Source organism: Bos grunniens, chromosome 21 (assembly GCF_055505025.1).
Source record: "Bos grunniens cultivar Pamir isolate PY7600 chromosome 21, Bosgru_T2T1.0, whole genome shotgun sequence".
NCBI lineage: Eukaryota > Metazoa > Chordata > Mammalia > Artiodactyla > Bovidae > Bos > Bos grunniens.
Window position 1 is genome coordinate 2579019 of NC_141185.1, and position 22892 is coordinate 2601910.

The following is a 22892-nucleotide window of genomic DNA, read 5'->3' on the forward strand; positions in this document are numbered from 1 at the left end:
AAGGCAAAAGGAGAAGGGGGTGGCAGAGGATGAGATGGTTAGACAGCATCACTAATTCAATGGACATGAATTTGAGCAAACTCTGCGAGTTAGTGGAGGACAGAGAAGCCTGGTGTGCTGCATTCCGTGGGGTCGCAGAGTCAGACACAACTTATCGCCTGAACAGCAACAAACTACAGTCTCACATTCCCTCTGAACCAGGACTTCCAGACATCTAGGAATTTATCCTACAGAAACACTCTTAATAAAGGACAGAAAGTTATGTTTAAGGATATTCAGTGCAGATGTTCGTAATAGCAAAAAAATCAGAAACCACCCAATGCCCATCAATATAGGTAAACTATGGTGCCAGCACACACTAGAAGGCAACGCCCCTAAAGAGAGTATGTCAGGTGCAGAAGCACTGAAATCCAGACGTGATGAAGATGTGACTGAGCACTTGGTAAGAAAAACCATTATGTCCTTTCTTGTTAAAATAAACAAAAATTACTGTGTCTATAAAGAACTGTGGTAATGTATACCAAACTGCTGAAAGTGATCCTCTGAGAAGAGAGAAAGTTTAAGGAATTTTATTTTCTACATAATGAGTTTCTATAATGTTTATATTTTACATGATTCTGGGTAAGACCTACAATAGGGGGGAAAAAAAGTAAAATCAATTTTTTCAGACCTCAAAAAAAAAAGTGTTTTAAGTTAGCCACTACATAGTCAAATTCAAGCATTTCTGGAGAGAACACACTAGATGTAAACATGGCAAGTCTCACTCCAGCACAAGTAAGTTATGTAAAAGGCGAGAGGGTCTGTCTGTCTCACTCCTCTTTTAACCCACCATCTCTATCTATATAAGGAAACTGGCCAAGTAACCACCTGAAACTGGTTGGGGGAAATAAACTCAGAGGTTCTGTTCCTTATTTCAAAAAGTTTGGATCTAGGGCAGCAAAGAAAGCTCCACTAACTCATGCTATTTACTGATTCCAAAAGCAGTCCCGGCATCTCTATGGAGTCTTAACTAGGGAACTGCCACTAAAATTGAGATGAAACGTGAGGAGGCAAATTTTTAGTTACAGTCTTTACTTAAGACTCCAGTTAGAATAGACCAATGATGCACAATCTTCTTCAGGTCCCAGAACACAGAGGAAGTTAGAATATTTGTAGGGCAAACTGTAGCAAACCCAGGGTGGGTCTCACTCCAGCAGGCCCTTGCACAGTGGACTGCAGGCCTCAGCACATCTTAACACTGCCTTGGCACACATATCAGGAGGCTCCATTACATGGGAATTATTTCTTTACAGTTTCCTTCAAAAGTAGCATTAAGTTCATCCAATAAATATTTATCAAGTACAGGGGGAGAATGGACACATGGCCGAGCCCCTTCGCTGTTCACCTGAAACTATCACAGCACTATGTTAATCGGCTATATCCCAATATAAAATAAAGTTTTTTAAAAAATTTATTAAGTACTTAATACGGCTTCCCTGGTGGCTCAGTGGTAAAGAATCCATCTGTCAACACAGGTGATGTGGGTTCAATCCCTGGTCTGGGAAGATTCCCTGGAGAAGGAAAAAGCAATCCACTCCAGAAAATCCACTGCCTGGAAAATCCCATGGACAGAGGAGCCCGGGAGTTACAGTCCATGGAGTCGAAAAAGAGTCAGACACAACTTATCGACTAAACAACGAGCACCTAGTATGTGCCAAATATGGCTAAGTGCTGATATCTTCCCCATAGATTAGAGTGGAAAGACAGATAAATAAGCAATTTGCAATATAATTGTAATTATAATAGTAAAACATACTATTTATTTAACTGTAATGGTAAAAATGCTAGCTAGGGAAAAAGTACCGTGATTTTTAACATGAGTGCCATGCCTGGGGAAAGGGAGTCTGTTAATCACTACTTTCCCCAAGAAGTGACTCCAACACAAAAGGATGAAGTGTATTTTAGGCAAGAAACAGCAGGTAACAAAGATCCAAGAAACTATGTAAAAAAAAGCAGAACAGAGACTTTCCTGGTGGTCCAGTGGTTAAGAATCCACGGTTCAGTGCAGAGGTCACAAGTTTGATCCCTGGTTGGGAAACCAAGACCCCACGTGCTGCAGAGCGACTCAGCCTGTGCGCCACAACTAGAGAAAAGCCTGCACACCAGCAAATGGCCCGTGTGTCTCAATGAAGACCCAGCGCAGCCAAAAACCAAACACACCAGAACAGTTCTGTGCTGCACAAAAAGAATGTGAGGAGGGAGTTAATTAAGGAGCAATTTTAATGGAAGTGTTTTTTATAAACATGGAATGTGGTTGAGCAGAAAGCAAATATGACAAAAATTAGGAAAGCATGTGCCTTTCTATATAATAACCTATCGAACATAAGCTATGAGATAAATGTTTGGGGAGATGAAGAAGCTTCTTGATAAATCTATAAAAACAGTCAACACAATTTTTGCAAGTACCGTGAGCTTATAATGAAGTTAAAACATTTTTACTGTGGTGGTACATATTTACCACTGAAAAAGAACGCTATCTCTTTATAAAGGCAAAATCATTCAAACACTCAATATGTAATCTTTACAACAGAGAAAGAAATGAGAAAGTAAATGAAAAGTAAAGAAATGAGAAAGTAAAACAACTCCCAGGATAATTAATATATAAGCTTCCTATTCTTAAAAAAGGTTTAACTAGCTTACAGAAAGCCCAAATATATACATTGTGTTCCTCTTTGTCTCACATGGAAATAAACGGGAAAGTGTATTAACAGAAACCCAAGCATAATTCGTTACTTACCTCTCTGCCTGTAAGGATGTGTCTTGCCAACTTCACTTTTGCAAAATTCCCCTTGCCGATAGTTTTTAACAGCCTGTAGTTTCCAATGTGAGGCTGTTCATCTGCACAGGAAGCTATAGAGTTTCTACACCGTGCTCCAGAGCGCCCAGAGCGAGAGGTAACTTCTTGCCGCCCATCTCCATGTGACGTGTGCTGCAGTAAAATAGACAACAAAGGGCAGGGAATGAGGAACCCACAGTAGTTGACAAGGTTAAAGAGTCTCCAGTTGAAGAAACAAAACATCTCTGCTTTAATTTAATCCCACTACATATGGCACTTTATGGGGACTTGCCCATGTGATATAAACTCATGAGGAAAATAAAATGCTGAGAAGAGAAATACCAGTCTTGAACTTCAACTGGGTGTTCAGATAGATGAAGATTATTTTCTGTAATGTGGCTATACCATAAAATAGGAGAAAGAAGACTGCCTTACAGTCATAAAGAACTTAACTTTCCCACATGCTATTAAATACACCAGCACATATTATAGTCAACACACCTTATGATATAGGTAGAACAGGTAACATCACCATTAACCAGATGAGGATACCTTGAGATTTATTCACCACCAAATCACTAGTGAGAAATTCAAAAAGAATATGGATTCCCAACTTCTTTCTAAACTATGCTGCTAACAATGATTTTTAAGACAGTGTGTGCCAGACTCTAAAGCCCTTGATAAACATTTGTTGAACAGATGAATACAGTATTCAACATACTCCAAAAAGGTAAAACAAATCATAAACACCTCTAACCACATTAAACAGAAAGGTGCTCGAGTGACAAAGTGCCTGATGAGGACAGCGCTGCATGCGTGAGCAACTAGCTGCCTAGCGCTTCCTCTCTCCATACCTCACTGAGCGCTAACTGCTTTGTCTCCTCTCGGGACACTGTCAAGCACCTTCATCCCTTTCTCCTCTTGTCCAGGAAAACACCCCTTGTTTCTCATGTTCATTCTCTACCTGTAGGTCAAACAAGCCTGATTCTAGGTGATAAACGTAAGAAACTACACTTTGTAACACATTCTTATCAAGGAAAAATGGAAAAAAAAAAAAAAAAACAACTAGTATTTTACAGTGAGAGCTTAAGAATTTGTGCCATCAACCTCTGAATTCCTCAAAAGATATCCTTTTCAGAATGTCCACATTAATTTCCATCTACATTTTTATATTCCTCTAAGTAAATCTCTGTCATTCCTGTACCAAGTTTTGAGATAGGTTTTCTTCTATTTTAAGTTAAAAAGACTTTTACAAACTGGTTACAAATCTAAACAACTTTATTCCTGTAGCAAAAAGATTCTAATTTTCAAATGAGAATTTTGGGAAAATAGCCCATTACAAACAAGGAATAGCAAGGAGAGATAAGGCCTTCAGTGAACAATGTAAAGAAGTAGTGGAAAACAACAGAATGGGAAAGACTAGAGTTCTCTTCAAGAAAACTGGAGATATCAAGAGAACATTTCATGCAAGGATGGGCACAATAAAGGACAGAATGGCAAGGACCTAACAGAAGCAGGAGACTTAGAAGAGGTAGCAAAAATACACAGAACTGTACAAAAAAGGTCTTAATGACCAGGATAACCACGATGGTGTGATCACTCACCTAGAGCCAGACATCCTGGAGTGTGACGTTAAATGGGCCTTAGGAAGCATTACGACAAACAAAGCTAGTGGAGGTGATGGAATTCTAGCTGAGCTACGGAAAGATCCTCAAAGATGATGCTGTTAAAGTGCTGCACTCAATATGTTGGCAAATTTGAAAAACTCAGCAGTGGCCACAGGACTGGAAAAGGTCAGTTTTCATTCCAATCCCAAAGAAGGGCAGTGCCAAAGAATGTACACTGTGTACAACTGCACTCATCTCACACACTAGCAAGGTAATGCTCAAAACCCTTCAAGCTAGGCTTCAACAGTACGTAAACTGAGACATCCCAGGTGTACAAGCTGGTTTTAGAAAAGGCAGAGGAACCGGAGATCAAATGCCAGCATCTGCTGAATCATAGAAAAAGCAAGAGAATCCCAGAAAAACGCCTATTATGCTTCATTGACTAGGCTAAAGCTTCTGACTGTGTGAATCACAATAAACTGTGGAAAGTTCTTAAAGAGCTGGGAATATTACCTGCCTCCTGAGAAAGCTATCTGTACGCAGATCAAGAAGCAACAGCTATTTAAAACCTTACATGGAACAACTGACTGGTTCAAAATTGGGAAAGGAATACGACAAGGAGTATGTCAAGGCTATATATTGTCACCCTGCTTATTTAACTTATATGCAGAGTACATCATGCAAAATGCCAGGCTGGATGAATCACAAGTTGGAATCAAGATTGCAGGGAGAAACAACAACCTCAGATATGCAGATGATATCACTCTAATGGCAGAAAGCGAAGAGGAACTAAAGAGCCTCTTTATGAGGGTGAAAGAGGAGTGAAAAAGCTGGTTTAAAACTCAACATTCAAAAAACAAAGATCACGGCATCCAGTCATTTTATGGCAAACAGAAGGGGAAAAAGTGGAAGCAGTAACAGATTTTCTTTCCTGGGCTCCAAAAATCACCACAGATGGTGACTGCAACCATGAAATTAAAAGACGTCTGCTTCTTGGAAGGAAAGCTATGACAAACCTAGACGGCATATTAAAAAGCAGAGACATCACTTTGCTGACAAAGGTCCATCTAGTCAAAGCTATGGTTTTTTTTTTAGAAGGAAATCAACCTTGAATATTCATTGGAGGGACCTGATGCTGAAGCTCCAATGCTTTGGCCACCTGATGCGAAGAGCCGACTCATTAGTAAAAAAGACCCTGATTCTGGGAAAGACTGAGAGCAGAAGAAGGGGGCAGGAGAGGATGAGATGGTTGGATGGCATCACCGATTGAATGGACACGAGTTTAAAGAAAACTCTGGGATATAGTGAAGGACAGGAAAGCCTGGCATGCTGCAGTCCAAACAGCAACAAAGTACTGTTTTAAAATAATTTTGGTAAACGTGTTTCATATATGCTTATTTCCAAACTAGACATGTTTCCTAAAAACAAGGACAGTAATTTACTATCCCTTGTATCTTAGAATAGTAGACATATATAACAGGTACTTAATGAACACTGCAAAGTGAAAAGTGTTAGTTGCTCAGTCGTGCCCAACTCTCTGGGACTCCATGGAAAGCAGCCCACAAGGCTTCTCTGTCCATGGGATTTTCCAGGCAAGGATACTAGAGAGGTTTGCCATCTCCTTCTCCAGGGATCTTCCTGATCCAGGGATCAAACCTGGGTCTCCTGCACTGCAGGCAGATTCTTTACCAACTGAGCCACAGGGAAGCCTTAATAAATATTGGAACGACTAAATAAATGATATCAAAACACTAATCACTGTAGCATTCAGATGGTTAAATTACAAGAAATTTTTATTTCCCAAATTTCTTTCTTCTATTCAAATATTTATTGAATGATAATGTATAATAGATTTTATATAATTATGAGCTAGGCACTGTTCTGAGTGTCAGAAACCCAGCAGAACATAAAGTCCCTGTAACCATGAGGTGTATGTCAAGCGGTTTTGCTATTTATACAATGAAAACACAGTTATTAAAATTAAACTACTATTCAAAATTTTGGTTATAAAAGCTTTTTAAATGCAAACATAGACTTTTAATTTATATGTTCATAAATTCAACCCTTCATGTATTAATTAGTTTACAGAAAATTAGTTTTCTGGAGTGTGGCACAGTTAAGTAGACAAAATATTAACTTTTGCACAAATCAACTGTCTTCTACTACATGTAAAATAGAAATATTAGAAGAACCTTAAAATTCATAGCAGAGAAGGCAATGGCACCCCACTCCAGTACTCTTGCCTGGAAAATCCCATGGATGGAGGAGCCTGGTGAGCTGCAGTCCATGGGGTCGCGAAGAGTCAGACACAACTGAGCAACTTCACTTTCACTTTTCACTTTCACACACTGGAGAAGGAAATGGCAACCTACTCCAGTGTTCTTGCCTGGAGAATCCCAGGGACGGGGGAGCCTGGTAGGCTGCCGTCTATGGGGTCGCACAGAGTCGGACACAACTGAAGTGACTTAGCTTAGCTTAAAATTCATAGGCATGAAGTTTATACCTTTGCTTACTCTCCAATCTATTTATAATAAAAAAATAACTCCTGAGACTTCTCAGGCGGTCCAGTGGTTAAGACACTGCGCTTCCATGGCAGGGGGCCCAGATCCATCCCTGGTCAGAGAACTCAGACCCCACATGCTGTGCGAAGTAAGGCCAAAACATTAAAAAAACAAAACACAAACAACTGCCCCCCCAAACTAACTCCTTAGCACTACATCCACTGGTATGTTAGGAGAACAGAGATGTCTGTTTTGTTTATTATCAGATATTCCCAGAAACTGTAACAGTGCCTACTATGGACTCCTACTGCACGAATACCAGATGAAGTCAAGGTCCTCTCTGATCTAAGCCATTACTCCTCGGCCGCTCCATCACCCACTATTTTCTAGCGTGATTCTCTCCTCAGTCTGAGTGCCCTTTCTTCCATTCAAACCTAAAGACATCCTACTCTTTCCCGTATGCTTGAATCATTTGTCGCCATCTTTAAGCAATCTTCCCTGACTCTCCCTGCGTCCCAGCAGAACTGCTTTTTCTTTGGACTCCCAATGTACTTCGCTTGTATCTGTCTCTATCTTGCTACTTTGTCATAGACACTTATCCACCACACTACACTGACTTCCTACAGAAACTCACTCAACTTGAGGTTCCACACAGTCATTTGTCCAAGTATGGCCGATGAGATACGAGTGAAAGTGAATATGTCATTTTCATGCTGAAGTCTTTACTGACAGTGCTTGACTCAAGCCCTGTGTTCTTCTGTTCTCCTGAATTTAGAATCCTGTCCAAAGAGTGAAGGTCAGAGGACCAAACGGCCTGGAAATGGAGATCAGGCTTCATAGAGTCAATGTTAAGCCACTAAGATTCTGGTCATCTATGTCACCACAGCATAACCTAGCCTACGTAATACACCCTCATGCAAATAAACACTAATACAAACCCAAAAAGAAACCTGTATTTTCCCACAAGAATATAAACTCATATAACAGATTGAAATAGCTGATGTTTGCTAAATTCCAATAGAGTTAAACTCAGAATATTTAGTTTGATAAACTCCCTAAATTTTAAAATCTAAGGTTTTTAACTAAAAAATTCTCTCAGAACAGAAGCAAATTAAACTGCATTTTGATTCTACTTGGCTTCCATCTTCCCCATGCATCCATGAGTAGGCCCAAAGAAGAAAAAATTTCCTAGCGTTTTAGCAAATAAATAAATTCTTGTACTAATAGCCAATTTATCCATAAACTTTTTTCTCCCTAAGGTGACAAAAAGTGATATAATAGTAGCCACTTTTTGTGGAAGCACTAAAAACCCAACAGGCACTCAAAGCTGTTTAATTTAATCTTTATTAAAGAGTAAAAGAAGGGTGGGATGATTTGGGAAAATGGCACTGAAACATGAATAATATCATATATGAAATGGATCGCCAGTCCCGGTTTGATGCATGATACAGGGTGCTCAGGGCTGGTGCACTGGGATGATGCAGAGGGACAGTATGGGCAGGGAGGTGAGGGGGGGGGTTCAGGATGGGGAACCATGTGTACACCCATGGCGGATTCATGTTGATGTATGGCAAAACCAATAAAATACTGTAAAGTAATTAGCCTCCAATTAAAATAAGTACATTTATATTAAAAGAAAAAGAAAAGAGTAAAAGAGTCCAGATCTTTCTCTCTCTCAGGGAATTGAGCTGAACCATTTTATCCACCAAGAACACTAGAACATGGGCAGTGCTACTAAAAATTTTGCAGAATCAAGGCAAAAATAAAAAAGTATTAACAAATTCATAAAGTGTTCATTTTCAAACTAAAGTTTCTGTTTAATGCAAAATATTTAAGCTGCTAGGTAATGTTATTAAGGAGTGGAGCAAAACTGTAGGTATCTACTCAACATCCATACCTCCCTTCTTATCTAACAGAAGCCAGACGTGAATCTGGGGAGGAAACATGGCCAGTGAAATTCTTGTTTTCCCAAACTTCTCTGTAGCTGGAGGTAGCACATGGCTTGGTTCTGGTCAGTTCTCATTAGTGAAAGTCTACTGGGTGGTCCTGGAAAAATTTTGTTTCTCATAAAGGCAGACAGGTACACTAACTAATACGGCCTCTTCCTCCCTTCTGCTGCGTTGAATGCAACCACAAGAGCTACAGCTCTGTAAGTTACCCTGTAGTTGTAGGTCTCAAACAGGAGAGAAAAGACAAAAATATTTTTAAAAACCACCAACTCCAACAATATTGAATTGCTGAACCAAAGCTAGAGGCCGTCTAGATTTGTTTTGTGAGACAAATAAACCCTTATTTGGTTAAGCCATGGTATAAGTTAGTTACTTTTAGCCAAAGCACTACTAAACTGTCCCAGGTGCCATATCAATACTGAAGAAAGAAGCAATAAAGAGTGAATGAGAAGTGCACTCCATTTCGTTATACATATTAGTTCTTCTTTTAAAATGTGTCTACATGTAGAAGAGCTCTAGAAACTACAAAGAGGTATCACCTCACACCAATCAGAATGGTCATCATCAAAAACCCCAATGTTCACTGCAGCACGGAAGCCACCTAAATGTCCATCAGTGAAACATATATATAAAATGGAATAGTGTGTGTGTTCAGTCACTCAATCTGTCTGACTCTTTCCAACCCCATGGACTGTAGCCTGACAGGTTCCTCTATCCATGGAATTTTCTAAGCAGGAATACTGAAGCGGCTACTACTAAAAGTCTAGAAAGTTTATTATCTTATGACTTAAAAAAATTTTGAATGAGGTTTAAAAATTAATCCAATTCTGAGAATATAAAGAAATACCATGTTGTTAAAAAGAAACAAAACAGGAAATTAACATGATACCATATTAATGAAAGTATAGATTTTGTTCAAATTTCACAAAATTTTATGCTACTGTCCACTATTTGTGTTCATACCTTATTCAAGATTCCCCATTGTACTTAAACTGCATCAAGCAGTTTCAGCTGCATGCAACAAATTCTGGCCAATTCTCTTCTCATTTTTATTTTGTTACAAATATTTTCTAATTGTCCTTGTTATGGCTTCTTAGATACACCCATCATTTAAAAGTGAACATTTAATTTAAAAAAAAAAGGTAACCAACAAGGACCTACTGAATAGCACAGGGAACTCTGCTCAATGTGATGTGGCAGCTTAGATGGGAGGGGAGTTTGGAGGGACAATGGATACATGTATATTAATGGCTGAGTCCCTGTGCTGTGCACCTGAAACTATCACAACATTGTTATCAGCTATACACCAATATAAAATACAAAGAAAAAAAAATACTGGAGCAGGTTGCCATTTCCTACCCTATGGAACTCAGGCATCAAACCTATGTCTCTTGCGTCTCCTGCATTGGCAGGTTGGTTCTTTATCACCAACTGGGAAGCCCCATGATGCAGTATTACTCAGCCATTAAAAAAAAAAAAAAAAAAAGAAACAATGCCATATGCAGCAACATGGATGGACTCAGAGATTGTCATACTGAGTAAAGTAGGTCAGACGGAATGACAAGCATCATGTGTTATCACTTGTATGTGGAATCTAAAAAAAATGGTAAAAATGAACCTATTTACCAAAAAGAAGCAGAGTCACACATGTAGAAAACGAACATGGTTACCAGAGGGAGCAAGTGGGTGGGGGACAAACGAGGGGGCTGGGAGTGGCATGTACATATAACCACAGTGTAACAGGTAACGAACAGCCTACGGTACAGCACGGGGAACTATTCCCAACTCTGTAATGCTCAACATGGGAATGAGGTCTAAGAGTGGATGTAGGTTTAACTGGCTCACTCTGCTGTACAGGAGAAACTAACAACACTGTAAAACAACCATACTCCAATAAAAAAAAAAGAAAACCTAGAGGGAAACAGAGCCACAGAACATAAACTATTGTGCTTATGGTGACACAAATGAGAACATACCTTAGACACATGCACACGGAAAAAAATTTTTTTAACTGTATGATTTTTTAAACTGTATGATTCCAGGTTTGCCCTTGGATCTATGTGCTAAAGCACCAACCTGAAATTTGAGAGGCCTACTTAAGAAATCAGGTTTAAATGTCTACAACAACAACTTTATGCCATATCTGAACTCTTCCTGAACAGAGCTCGGCCTTGTCTATAAAATGTGTGCCCACACATCCTTTCTAATCCTTCAAATAACAAGCCACCTCATTAACACATGAGCAGGATTTTCAAAAGTGGGGGGGGGGGAATTTACAAAAGTTGGGGGGGGTCTACAAAGCCAAACTATGACAGTAAAAAGCTGTTCTACAAGTATTTTATACTTTAGAGATATTCACAAAGCCAAAATTTACTTTTGAAAACAACTGAGCAGTTATTTCATTCACTGAAGGAAACATACCTGTTAGGACTGAATCACTTGTGTTTTTAAAAATTTAGCAAACTGGGAATAGAATGGAACTTTCTCAATCTGACAAAAATCACAGACCAAAAACCCTTTAACAAATATTACACTAAATAGAGACTTTATTTTATTTTTATTTTTTGGCGGCACTGGGTCTTCACTGCTGCGTATGGGCTTTCTCTAACTGCAGAGAGCTGGGGCTACCCTCCAGCTGTGGTGCGTGGGCTTCTTCTCACTGTGGTGGCTTCTCTCGTTGCAGAGCACGGACTCTACAGCATGACAGCTCAGCAGTTGTAGTGCATGGGCTTAGCCGCCCCATGGCATGTGGAATCTTCCCAGACCAGGGATCAAACCCGTGTTCCCTGCATTGGCAGGCAGATTCTTAACCATTGGACCACCAGGGAAATCCTAAACAGAGAAACTTAGAATCATTTTCTTAAAATCAGAAACAAGACAAAGCTGCCTATTATCACTACCATTATTTAACAAAAAACTGGAGCTCATGGCTAATACTTTTAGGAAAAACTTATAAGAATCTTAAAAAGAGAGAGAAAATGTCATTATTTGTAGATGATATAAACTACCTGCAAACCAAAAGAACTGGAAGTACCACTGGAACTCAAGAGAGAGCTTAGCAAGGTGCAAGATCAACCTATAACAAAAGTTCCCTACACTAGTAGTAACCTACCACAAAATTTAAGCAAAAAATAACCTTCATAATAGCAATAAAAAGTAGGTAGAAATTAACTGAAGACTAACTGAAGCAAGAGCTCCCTGGACAAAGCCTTAAATTTTCAATAAAAGACATAAAAGATACTCTAAATACTGTAAAATGGGAATTCCACACTCTTGGACAGATAATATTATACATTCTACCCAAATTTATCTATAAGTTCAAGGCAATCTCAATTAACATTTCCAGCCAGTAGTTTGAGTAATTTTAAACTTACTCCAAAGTGTACATGGACAAATATTTCATGGCTACCAGGTTAGCCTTAAAAAAGAGTTAAATAAAGCTCAGAAATAAAAAGTGATCAAGGTTAAAACCAGTAACAAGACATACCCGCATCACACTGTACCCTCAAAAGCATGTACTAAGAGCGACCCAACATCTTTTCTGTGGCTTTCTTGCCAAAAGGATATAACCTTAATCTAATTCTGAGAAAACATTAGACAAACTTAAACTGTGGGATCTTTGACTGGATCTTGAAACACAGAAAAGAACCCTGGAGAAAAGCAGGTGACAATTCAAGTAAGTTCTGCAGCCCTTGTTAACGGTATTGGGCCAGTATTAATTTTCTAGTTTTGGTTTGGGCTTCCCTGGTGGCTCAGACGGTAAACCATCTGCCTGGAATGCAGGAGACCTGGGTTCAATCCCTGGAGAAGGAAATGGCAACCCACTCCAGTACTCTAGCCTGGAAAATTCCATGGATGGAGGAGCCTGGTAGGCTACAGTCCATGGGACTGCAAAGAGTCGGACACGACTGAGCGACTTCACTGGTTCACTGGTATCTAAGTGGTCAACATCAGGGGAGACTAAGTGAAAAGTACACACATACTCTGTACTAATCTCACAATTTTAAGTCTGAATTGATTTTAACATGAAAAGTTTGATAAGCAAATACATATAAAGATACAAAGATTACAATATTCTATAAAGCCATACTAATTTTTAAAGAAAAGAAAACCTATAGGGTATTGGCACAACAGTAAAATAGACAATGCAACAAAACACCAAGATAAAAGCCACTGAATGTACGGGACCATAAGATACAATGAAAGCAATCCTATAAACCACTGGGGAAAGGACGGACTATTGAGTGGACAGCAGGAGGAAAACTGATTCACTGGATCAGTCTACAGAGAAAAATAAAACTAGACCCCTATCTAAGTCCCTGTGCAGAAGGGACGTTCCCTTTTAATCTAAAGGGACTAAAAAACCCACATGTGAAATATAAAATGAAATTTAAGAAAATATCCTTGTGAGCCAGATATTTAAGCAAAACCTCAAATGCACAAACTTAAGGCAAACATTCATCTGAGTTACACCAAAATTAAGAGCTTCTGTCCAAAGGGACTTCTACGAAGATGATAGAAGATACGTGCAATGTCTTAAACCTACATTGGATTAATACCTAGAAAATCAAAGAGTATCTAAGAATCAACAAGAAAAAAATCATCAAGTAGAAAAGGGACAGAGAAAAAACAGCAATTTATAAAAGGCCCCCAAAGCCAAGAAATATATAGATGTACTACAAAGGTCCGTCTAGTCAAGGCTATGGTTTTTCCAGTAGTCATGTATGGATGTGAGAGTTGAACTGTGAAGAAAGCTGAGCGCCAAAGAATTGATGCTTTTGAACTGTGGTGTTGGAGAAGACTCTTGAGAGTCCCTTGGACTGCAAGGAGATCCGACCAGTCCATTCTAAAGGAGATCAGCCCTGGGATTTCTTTGGAAGGAATGATGCTGAAGCTGAAACTCCAGTACTTTGGTCATCTCATGTGAAGAGTTCACTCACTGGAAAAAGAATCTGATGCTGGGAGGGATTGGGGGCAGGAGGAGAAGGGGATGACAGAGGATGAGATGGCTGGATGGCATCACTGACTTGATGGACGTGAGTTTGAGTGAACTCTGGGAGTTGGTGATGGACAGGGAGGCCTGGCGTGCTGCAATTCACGGGGTCATAAAGAGTCAGACACGACTGAGCGACTGAACTGAAAAATCAGGAAGAAACACAAGTTAACAATGAAGTATCACATTATACTTAGGGCTGGCAAAAAAAAAAAAAATTAGAAAACTGGAGAATTCTAATGATGGAGGAACCAGTGTTACAAAAACCCCTGTGCACTACTAGTGGGAGTATGGGCTGATAGAGCCACCCAGAAGAGCAACCTGGAAGTACGTGACATTTCCTGTGACCCTGGAAATCCACTCCTAGCTGCACATCTGCAAGACTTTCTTACACAGCTCCACAAGGAGACATGTATGAAGATATTCATTGTTGCACTGTGTGTGCATGCGTGTATGCAGCAGACAGTCTACCCCTGGCACGCAGGTAAAATGTGGCAGACTCATACCACAGAAGTGCTCTTCTACAATTAGAGGCAAAAGGTTTGATGCATAGATGAGACTGAACTATTTACACAAAGCACAAAACACACACGTTTAAGAACACATATGAGAACACTAACATCTTGGAAAGATAAGGGACATGATATATAGGGATTAACAGGAATAAAAAGAACGGCCTCACACTCATCAAGATGTGACTTCTGCAGCTGAGTTTATGAAAATTTTTCCAAGAATATGAATAATAGGGAAGGGGAACTATTATTGTTCATTTGCAGAAATTCAGCCAACTTGGTTTCATTTGTAACAAAACGCTTATTATCGGTATTAGGACCTAACAGAGGCAGAAGATATTTTTTAAAAAAGGTGGCACGAATACACAGAAGAACTACACAAAAAAGATCTTAAATGACCCAGATAACCACGATGGTGTGATCACTCACCTAGAGCCAGACATCCTGGAGTCTGAAGTCAAGCAGGCCTTAGGAAGCATCACTGCGAACAAAGCTAGTGGAGGTGATACAATTCCAGCTGAGCTATTTCAAATCCTAAAAGATGATACTCAATATGCCAACAAATTTGGAAAACTCAGCAGTGGCCACAGGACTGGAAAAGGTCAGTTTTCATTCCAATCCGAAAGAAAGGCAATGCCAAAGAATGCTCAAACTACCGCACAATTGCACTCATCTTACATGCTAGCAAAGTAATGCTCAAAATTCTCCAAGTGAGGCTTTCAACAGTACATGAACCAAGAAGTTCCAGATGTTCAAGGTGGATTTAGAAACAGCAGAGGAACCAGAGATCAAACTGCCAACATCTGCTGGATCATGGAAAAAGCAAGGGAGTTCCAGAAAGACATATATTTCTGCTTTATTGACTATGCCAAAGCCTTTGACTGCGTGGATCACAACAAACTGTAGAAAATTCTGAAAGAGATGGGAATACCAGACCACCTGACCTGACTCCTGAGAAATCTGTATGCAGGTCAAGAAGCAACAGTTAGAACCAGACATGGAACAACGGACTCGTTCCAAATTGGGAAAGGAGTTCAGCAAGGCTGTACGCCGTCACCCTGCTTATTTAAATTCTATGCAGAGTACATGATGGAAATGCAGGACTGGATGCAGCACAAGCTGGAATCAAGATTGCTGGGAGAAATATCAATAACCTCAAATACGCAGATGACACCACCCTTACAGCAGAAAGCGAAGAGGAACCGAAGAGCCTCTGGATGAAAGTGAAAGAGGAGAGTGAAAAAGCTGGGTGAAAACTCAACATTCAAATACAAAGATCATGGCATCCAGTCCCATCACTTCAAGGCAAATAGATGGGGAAACAATGGAAACAGCGACAAAGACTTTATTTTCTTGGGCTCCAAAATCACTGCAGATGATGACTGCAGCCTTGAAATTAAAGACACTTGCTCCTGGGAAGAAAAGCTATGACAAACCTAGAAAGCATATTAAAAAGCAGAGACATTACTTTGCCAACAAAGGTCTGTCTAGTCAAAGCTATGGTTTTTTCAGTAGTCAAGTATGGATGTAAGAGCTGGACCATAAAGAAAGCTGAGCACCGAAGAATTGATGCTTTTGAACTGTGGTGTTGGAGAAGACTCTTGAGACTCCCTTGGACTACAAGGAGATCAAACCAGTCAATCCTCAAGGAAATCAGTCCTGAATATTCATTGGAAGGACTGATGCTGAAACTCCAATATTCTGGCCATCTGTTGTGAAGAACTGACTCATTTGAAAAGACCCTGGTGCTGGGAAAGATTAAAGGCAAGAGGAGAAGGAGACGACAAGAGGATGAGATGGTTGGATGGGATCACCGACTAGATGGACATGAGTCTGAGCAAGCTCCAGGAGTTGGTGATGGACAGGGAAGCCTGGCGTGCTGCAGTTCATGGGGTCGCAGAGTTGAACACGACGACTGAGTGACTCAACTGAACTGATTACTGGTATAGCAGATGAAGCATCGTAATAATGAAACATACTGAAAAATAATTTACTTGATTTACCCTCAGAAGAATAAAGCACAAACTGCAGCTAAAGAAAACTGACTCAGTAGCTTCTGACCAGTTAATTATATGCTGGTCTAGTCTAGTCTAAGTCACTTCAGTCGTGTCCGACTCGGTGCGACCCCACAGACGGCAGCCCACCAGGCTCCCCCGTCCCTGGGATTCTCCAGGCAAGAACACTGGAGTGGGTTGCCATTTCCCTCTCCAATACATGAAAGTGAAGTTGCTTAGTCGTGTCTGACTCTTAGCGACCCCATGGACCAGTACTCATTAAATAACAGGCTCTACAGCGGAATAAAACAAATAGAACATATGCACACAGTTTAGCTGAGGAGCTAACGGAGAACAGTTACTGAAACGAGGGGCAATCCCTGCCCCATGAGAAAATCAAAGTGCGAATACTCTAAGTACCACCCAACAGGTTTGTGAGAAATGTGTTTTCATCTTGCTATTAAAGCAATAGGTTAATTTTATTCAATTTTTAATTTATTTTTAAAAATATATTCCCAAATATTTCAACACCTAATATAAAAAAGTAAGATTCTATATTCCTTTTTTCATATTGTCTTTAAAATCTGGAATATACTTTATATTCACAAGACATCTTAACTCAGACCAGTCACATGTCAAGGACTCAGTAGCCACACATAGCTGGTAGCTACTGTGCTGGACAATGCAGCTCTAAGCACTCAGACAACATGACCACATTCGGGCAAGATGAAGGAAAAACAGGTGTCCAAGATGAAGGAAAAAAAAGGGGATGGAGTCTTCGAAAGACAAGTAGCAGAGTTTTAAAGGAAGATGAAGGCCATTTCAAGCCAGACATGAGCACAAGGAAAGCTTAAAAAGCTTGGAGGTGCCGGGAGAGACATCCCTTAACCTGAAGGTCCAGCCAATTTCACCTCTCACAATTCTTTCACACACCTCTAACACTGAAAAAAAAAAATTGGCTTAATTCCTTGACATCGTGACTGCTGGAAATTTCTTCTCTTTCTGTTCTTGACTAGGCTGGCACTTCTGTCTTGCATCCCCTTGCTTTAATTTCTGCACTGAAGTACTTGACTAAGAGCTCCTTGATGGTAAGAATTCTCTCTGTATTCTTAGAACACAGGACCTGGCAACCAGCAGGTGTGAAACTGCTAGGTGAACAGTCAAGGAGAACAGGCAAACAGTTAGAAAAAACAAAGCGTGGGTCAGTATTTGAATAATAAACCAGACTTTAGATTACCCAGTTTTCTAGAATCACACTACAAAAGCTACCTGAAGAGGGAATTTGACATGTACATGCAGAACCCTCGTCACGTGGAGCAGACCCGGCCAAGCTCTTCTTGGTGTCAGTTTCCTCAGTCACAACAACCCTGAATAGATGTTACTCTCTTCTGTTAAATAAAAAGATGTAATGTGTAGCATGCTGATTATATAATATTGAACACATAACACTAAATTATATATTTGAAAGCAGCTAAGAGAGTAGATTTTAAAATTCTCGTGAACAGAAAAAAAACCTTAATTATATGTGGTGATGAATATTAACTAGACTCATTGTGGTGATCATTTCACAACATATACAAATATAAAATCATTATGTTGTACACCTGAAACTAATATGATGCTACACGTCAATTATATCAATAAGTTTTTAATTATATTAAAAAATTTTAAATGAGGCACAGACAAGTAATTAACTTGCCCATGGTCAAATACTTGTATTAGTATTGGAAGACCAGGTTCAAATGCAAGCCTCTAACTCCAAATCTGAATTTCTCTCATGTTTTGCTGCTCCTTTTGGGCTCCACATCTGGTCCACTCTACACCAGAAGTGTCTTCAGAATCTCTCCCTCAACCACAGTCTTAGGCTCCCATCTTTACCTCTGACTTCCAAGCCCAGACTCTTTCCATTAAGCCTCCCTTTAAGAAAGCTATCTGAAAAAAAAAAAAGAAAGCTATCTGAGGTTTTAAAAAAGGAGAAAGAAGATGAATTCATTGGAACTACAGAAAGAAGAGGCTGAAGACACAGGACATGAGAGATGAAAGAAATGACAACACAGAGATGAGATGAAAAGACCAAGTGACAAGCATTAATGATGGCTAGCATTTATCTATTACTTATGATGTGCCAGGCACCATTCTAAATGCTTTGCCCATACTGTCCCATTTAATCACTAATTCAACCAATATTTATTTACAGATCACCTGTAATAAATGACCAGCATTGTCTAGGTATTTGAAATAGTATCAATAAACAAAACAAATATTCCTGCTCTCATGGAGTATTCAGTAGCCACAGGAGATCGACAAAACACAATAAACCTAAGAAATATATAAACTATATACTATGTTAAAGGTAACAACACAATGGGGATTAAGAAAAAAAACTAGATCAGGGTTAGGCAAGTTGGGAGGGACATCAATGGTTAGAGCAAGCCTCACTGAGGTGATGCCTGAAAAGAGGAGAAGGTGAGAGAATTAGCCATGTGGGTACCTGGAACAAAAGTGTTCGGACAAAGAGAAGAGCCAACGCCAAGGCACTGAGGCTGGAGTGTCCCTGGTGTATTCAAAGAACAGCAAGGCAAGAGATGAGAACAGAGAGGTAAGGGAGGCACGGCATGGAAGGTATTCTAACAGCCCCGTGAGGTGATTACTACCACCAATCCCATTCTATAGATGAGACATGAAGAAGTTAAATAACTTGTCCAAGGTCACACAAAAAATGCTAGGTCAGATTATAAACTCGAAGAGTTATTATTACAGTGGCTGGAAAACAAGACCCCGAAGTCTCTGACTCCCATTACAAGGGCTATGTCTCTTCCACTTGAATCTGGGTGCCCATGACTGCTTTAGCATTCTAAGAACTGATACTATGTGACCTCTGAGGATAGGCCATAAAAGGCAAGCAGCTCTGTCTTGTTTGCTAAAATATCAAGCCACCTCGTGTCTGATCACACTGAGGTCTCCAGGCTGGAGAGGCCCACATAGTGGCTCTGACCAAGAGCCCCAGCAGCCTTTTGACAATACCTGTCAATGTGCCAGATTAAGAAGTGGTCTTAGGTGCCTCAGCTGGTAAAAAATCTGCCTGCAATGCAGGAGACCTGGGTTTGATCCCTGGGTTGGGAAGATTCTCCTGGAGAAGAGAAGAGCTACCCACTCCAGCATTCTGGCCTGGAGAATTCCATGGACTGTATATAGTCCACGGGGTCGCAAAGAGTCAGACACAACTGAGCGACTTTCACTTTCACTTAGGATATGCATCTTTCAACCCAGCTGTTCAAATCCCCAAGCCTTTCATGATATCCCAAGTGAAGTCCCAGATATAAGTCATTCCCGTTTGAATTACACTACTCACACAAAATCTGTGAGTATAATGAAACAGTTGTTTTATACTACTAAGTTGTGGAGTGGCCAGTTCCACAGGAATAATAAGTAGGATAACTATATAATAAGCAGGAAATAAATGTTAAGCACCTGACCTAACAGAAACAGAAAAAGAAACTAGAATACATGACCATGGTATGTCGAAGGTTCTTTATCACTGAAAAGCTTTAATGTCTAGAAGGCAACCTTCTTTTAAGAAAAAAAGTATGAAGTTCCTTTAGTCCATTCTACTAGTGAAGCTAACACATGCCTATGAATACCAAGGCAAGTCTGGGACAGGCAAGGGCTACGCAAAGGAAGGAAGACACGGAAAGAGGTAGAGACAGAATGTGAACGGAGTGCCACCAAAAACACCTCATGTGCCTTCAACAATAAAAGTTGCCTGCCCAGCTTAAATTATGCTTCCGGACAAAGAATGCAAAGGGCAGAAGGCTATGTTAGGTAATTGTTCTACGTGTACTCCTCTCTGGGATTCTCATTTTAATCTGCTACTGTGGTCAGTGAAGTCATAAAGGTACTGACTATAAAAAGAATGGGGCTATATAAAATTCTAGAATAAGACCCTTGAGTTCAGCTTACTCAAACTTCATATGAAACTCTCCCAAAATAGATTTTCATATAAAATGTCCTAATGGTCACGTGCAGTTGTGAGAGCTGGATCATAAAGAAGGCAGAACGCCAAAGAATGGATGCCTTTAAACTGTGGTGCTGGAGAAGACTCCTGAAAGTCCCTTGGGCAGCAAGAATATCAAACCAGTCAATCTTAAGTGAGATCAACCCTAAATATTCACTGGAAGGACTAATGCTGAACCTGAAGCTCCAGTATTTTTGTCATCTTATGTAAATAGACGACTCACTGGAAAAGTCCCTGATGCTGGGGAAAATTGAGGGCAGAAGGAGAAGAGGGCGTCAAAGGATGAGAAGGCTGGATGGCTTCACCAATACAACGAACATGAACTTGGGCAAACTCTGGGAGATGGTGAGGGATAGGGAGGCCTGGTGTGCTCAGACCATGGAGTCACAAAGACTCAAAGACATGACTAGGCGAATGAACAATACAAGTCCCACAATATTTAACCTCCACTCCCAAGCAACTGCCTATTAGTGAGAAATACAAACAAAACATCTTAAGCTTTGTTCAAGCTTCAGCTGTGAACACCAAGACCCCAGGTAACCCAGATACAATAAGGTAGAAACAATGCCTTATCTAGTCTACACAACACTGTGTAAGACTAACCAACCATCGCCAAGCAGCTCAGGTGACCTAAGGGCAGTGCTAAAGAATCTAGTTTGAAGAAAAAGTTAGACTCGCCTCAAAAGTCATTTTCTTCCAGTGCCGCCAGCTGCCCTCTCAATGACTGTACAGGCAGGTGCATGTGGGTCAGCACAGACCCTTTGTGACTACTTGTAGACCAATTCCAAGCACATTCTTTAAATTCCTGTGTAAGACAACACTAAAGTTGGGAGATTCCCAAGGAAGAGATCTGTTTTTTCATTATTTTGAAAGTTTAAAATGGATGGGAGACAAGTGAATTTATACTTTTATCTTCCCAGTGGTGATCAGAAATAGCTATACTCCTTGACTCTTACTTTCAGCTTGAAAACAAATTCCAGGGATAATATCTATCCATGTTTTAGAATCCAGAGCAATCCTCTTTGAAATTAAAGGTAACACGTACTATTAATTCACATTAAACTGTGTATGAATCTCTTAAAACTAATTACAATACAAACAATCATGCACTACACAATCAAAGGGGCGTCCCAGATGGAGCAGTGGTAAAGAACCCACCTGCCACTGCAGGAGACACAGGAGATGGGGGTTCTATCCCTGGGTCAGGAAGAGCCCCTGGAGTAGGAAATGGCAACCCACTCCAGTGTTCTTGCCTGGAGAATTCCACAGAGGAGCCTGGAAGACTCCATGCCCATGGGGTTGCAAAGCAGTCAGACACAACCAAGCCTACATACACATACATACACACACACACACACACATACACACACACACACGATCTAAACGAAAAATATTCTACTCATTGAAAATTTCCACCTTCACCTAATTTACATAAAAAAAGAAATGAAAACAACTCTCAAATTGAATAAGATCTTTTCCCAAACACTTTGACCCAATAAAAAATATTAATTCTTCAGAAAGCAACCTTTTTTTTTAAGGCCCAAACAGCTTGATTCAAAAGACAGTTGTGCTTAGAAGTTAAGCAGATTAAATGAAACCACACTACATGTTTTAAATTAAATACTATATAAAGTACTTAGTACTGTTGCCTGACACATAGTAACCAACAACCAGTAACTATTTTTATTCTCGATAACCTCACTTTCAACAAAGAACCGATTTTAAAACTCAAGGAACCTGAAAATGTTATTGAAACCACCGAAATCTCTTCTTTAGTCACAATACAATCTAAAGGAACATAATTTAGTCAGCAAGCCTTCACTGAATACTAACACAGCAATTCTTTAAAGTGTGATCCCTAGATCTGAAGCATTAACATCATCTGGTAGAACTTGTTAGAAATGCAAACTCTAGGACCCCAAAGCTAGAATCAAGGTCTGGGGGTGAAGCCCAGCCATCAGAGCTTCCATAAGCCCTCCAGGCGGTGTGTGCTCCAGTTTGAGAGTTAGCAGGCTAGTTTCACAGAGCTCGGGGTGCTGTGTTCTGCAGGGACTGGGAGCCCAAAGGCAGAGGAGTGATAATAGTTCCTAGGTAAATCCTCCATGGAGCCTAGAGCAGTGCCACACACAAAGTAGGCACTCAGGTCTGAGCAGGTAATAGTCAAACAGCAGGTGGCTAGCTAGACAATAACAACATCAGTTTATTATTTCACAGAGATAAGAAATTCTGATGACTGTTTGCATTAACAAATAATGCACTAAGTCAGGACACAACGTGCACACACCCGGAGCTGTTTAACTGGCAAAGTACTCCAGGGCCTCTGGTACTCTGGCAAGTAACCCAGGCTTGCTTACGAAGTGTCATATGCTTTGAAATGTAAGTGGAAAATACATCTCAAATTTACCAGTACACAATTTGTTCATGACCTCTATGCAAGTCAACTGTGGAACATAAACTAAAATGCAAACTTTTTGCTGCCTTTAAAAAAAAGCATCTTGTTTCACAT

At 40.0% G+C, this 22892-nt stretch overlaps 1 protein-coding gene across 14 annotated transcripts in view; it reads right to left on the reverse strand.

Moving 5' to 3' along the window:
- Positions 1 to 22892, reverse strand: part of MARK3 (microtubule affinity regulating kinase 3) — a 116149-nt gene that overhangs the window by 88869 nt on the left and 4388 nt on the right. For 13 of the 14 annotated variants that reach the window (XM_086362781.1, XM_086362779.1, XM_086362780.1 and 10 more), the window contains one exon: positions 2777 to 2968. In XM_086362781.1, the coding sequence (XP_086218907.1) occupies positions 2777 to 2968 (192 nt within the window). Of the gene's footprint in view, positions 1 to 2776; positions 2969 to 17640; positions 17755 to 22892 lie in introns of those variants that run through there. The other variant, XM_086362782.1, reaches the window with a different exon arrangement.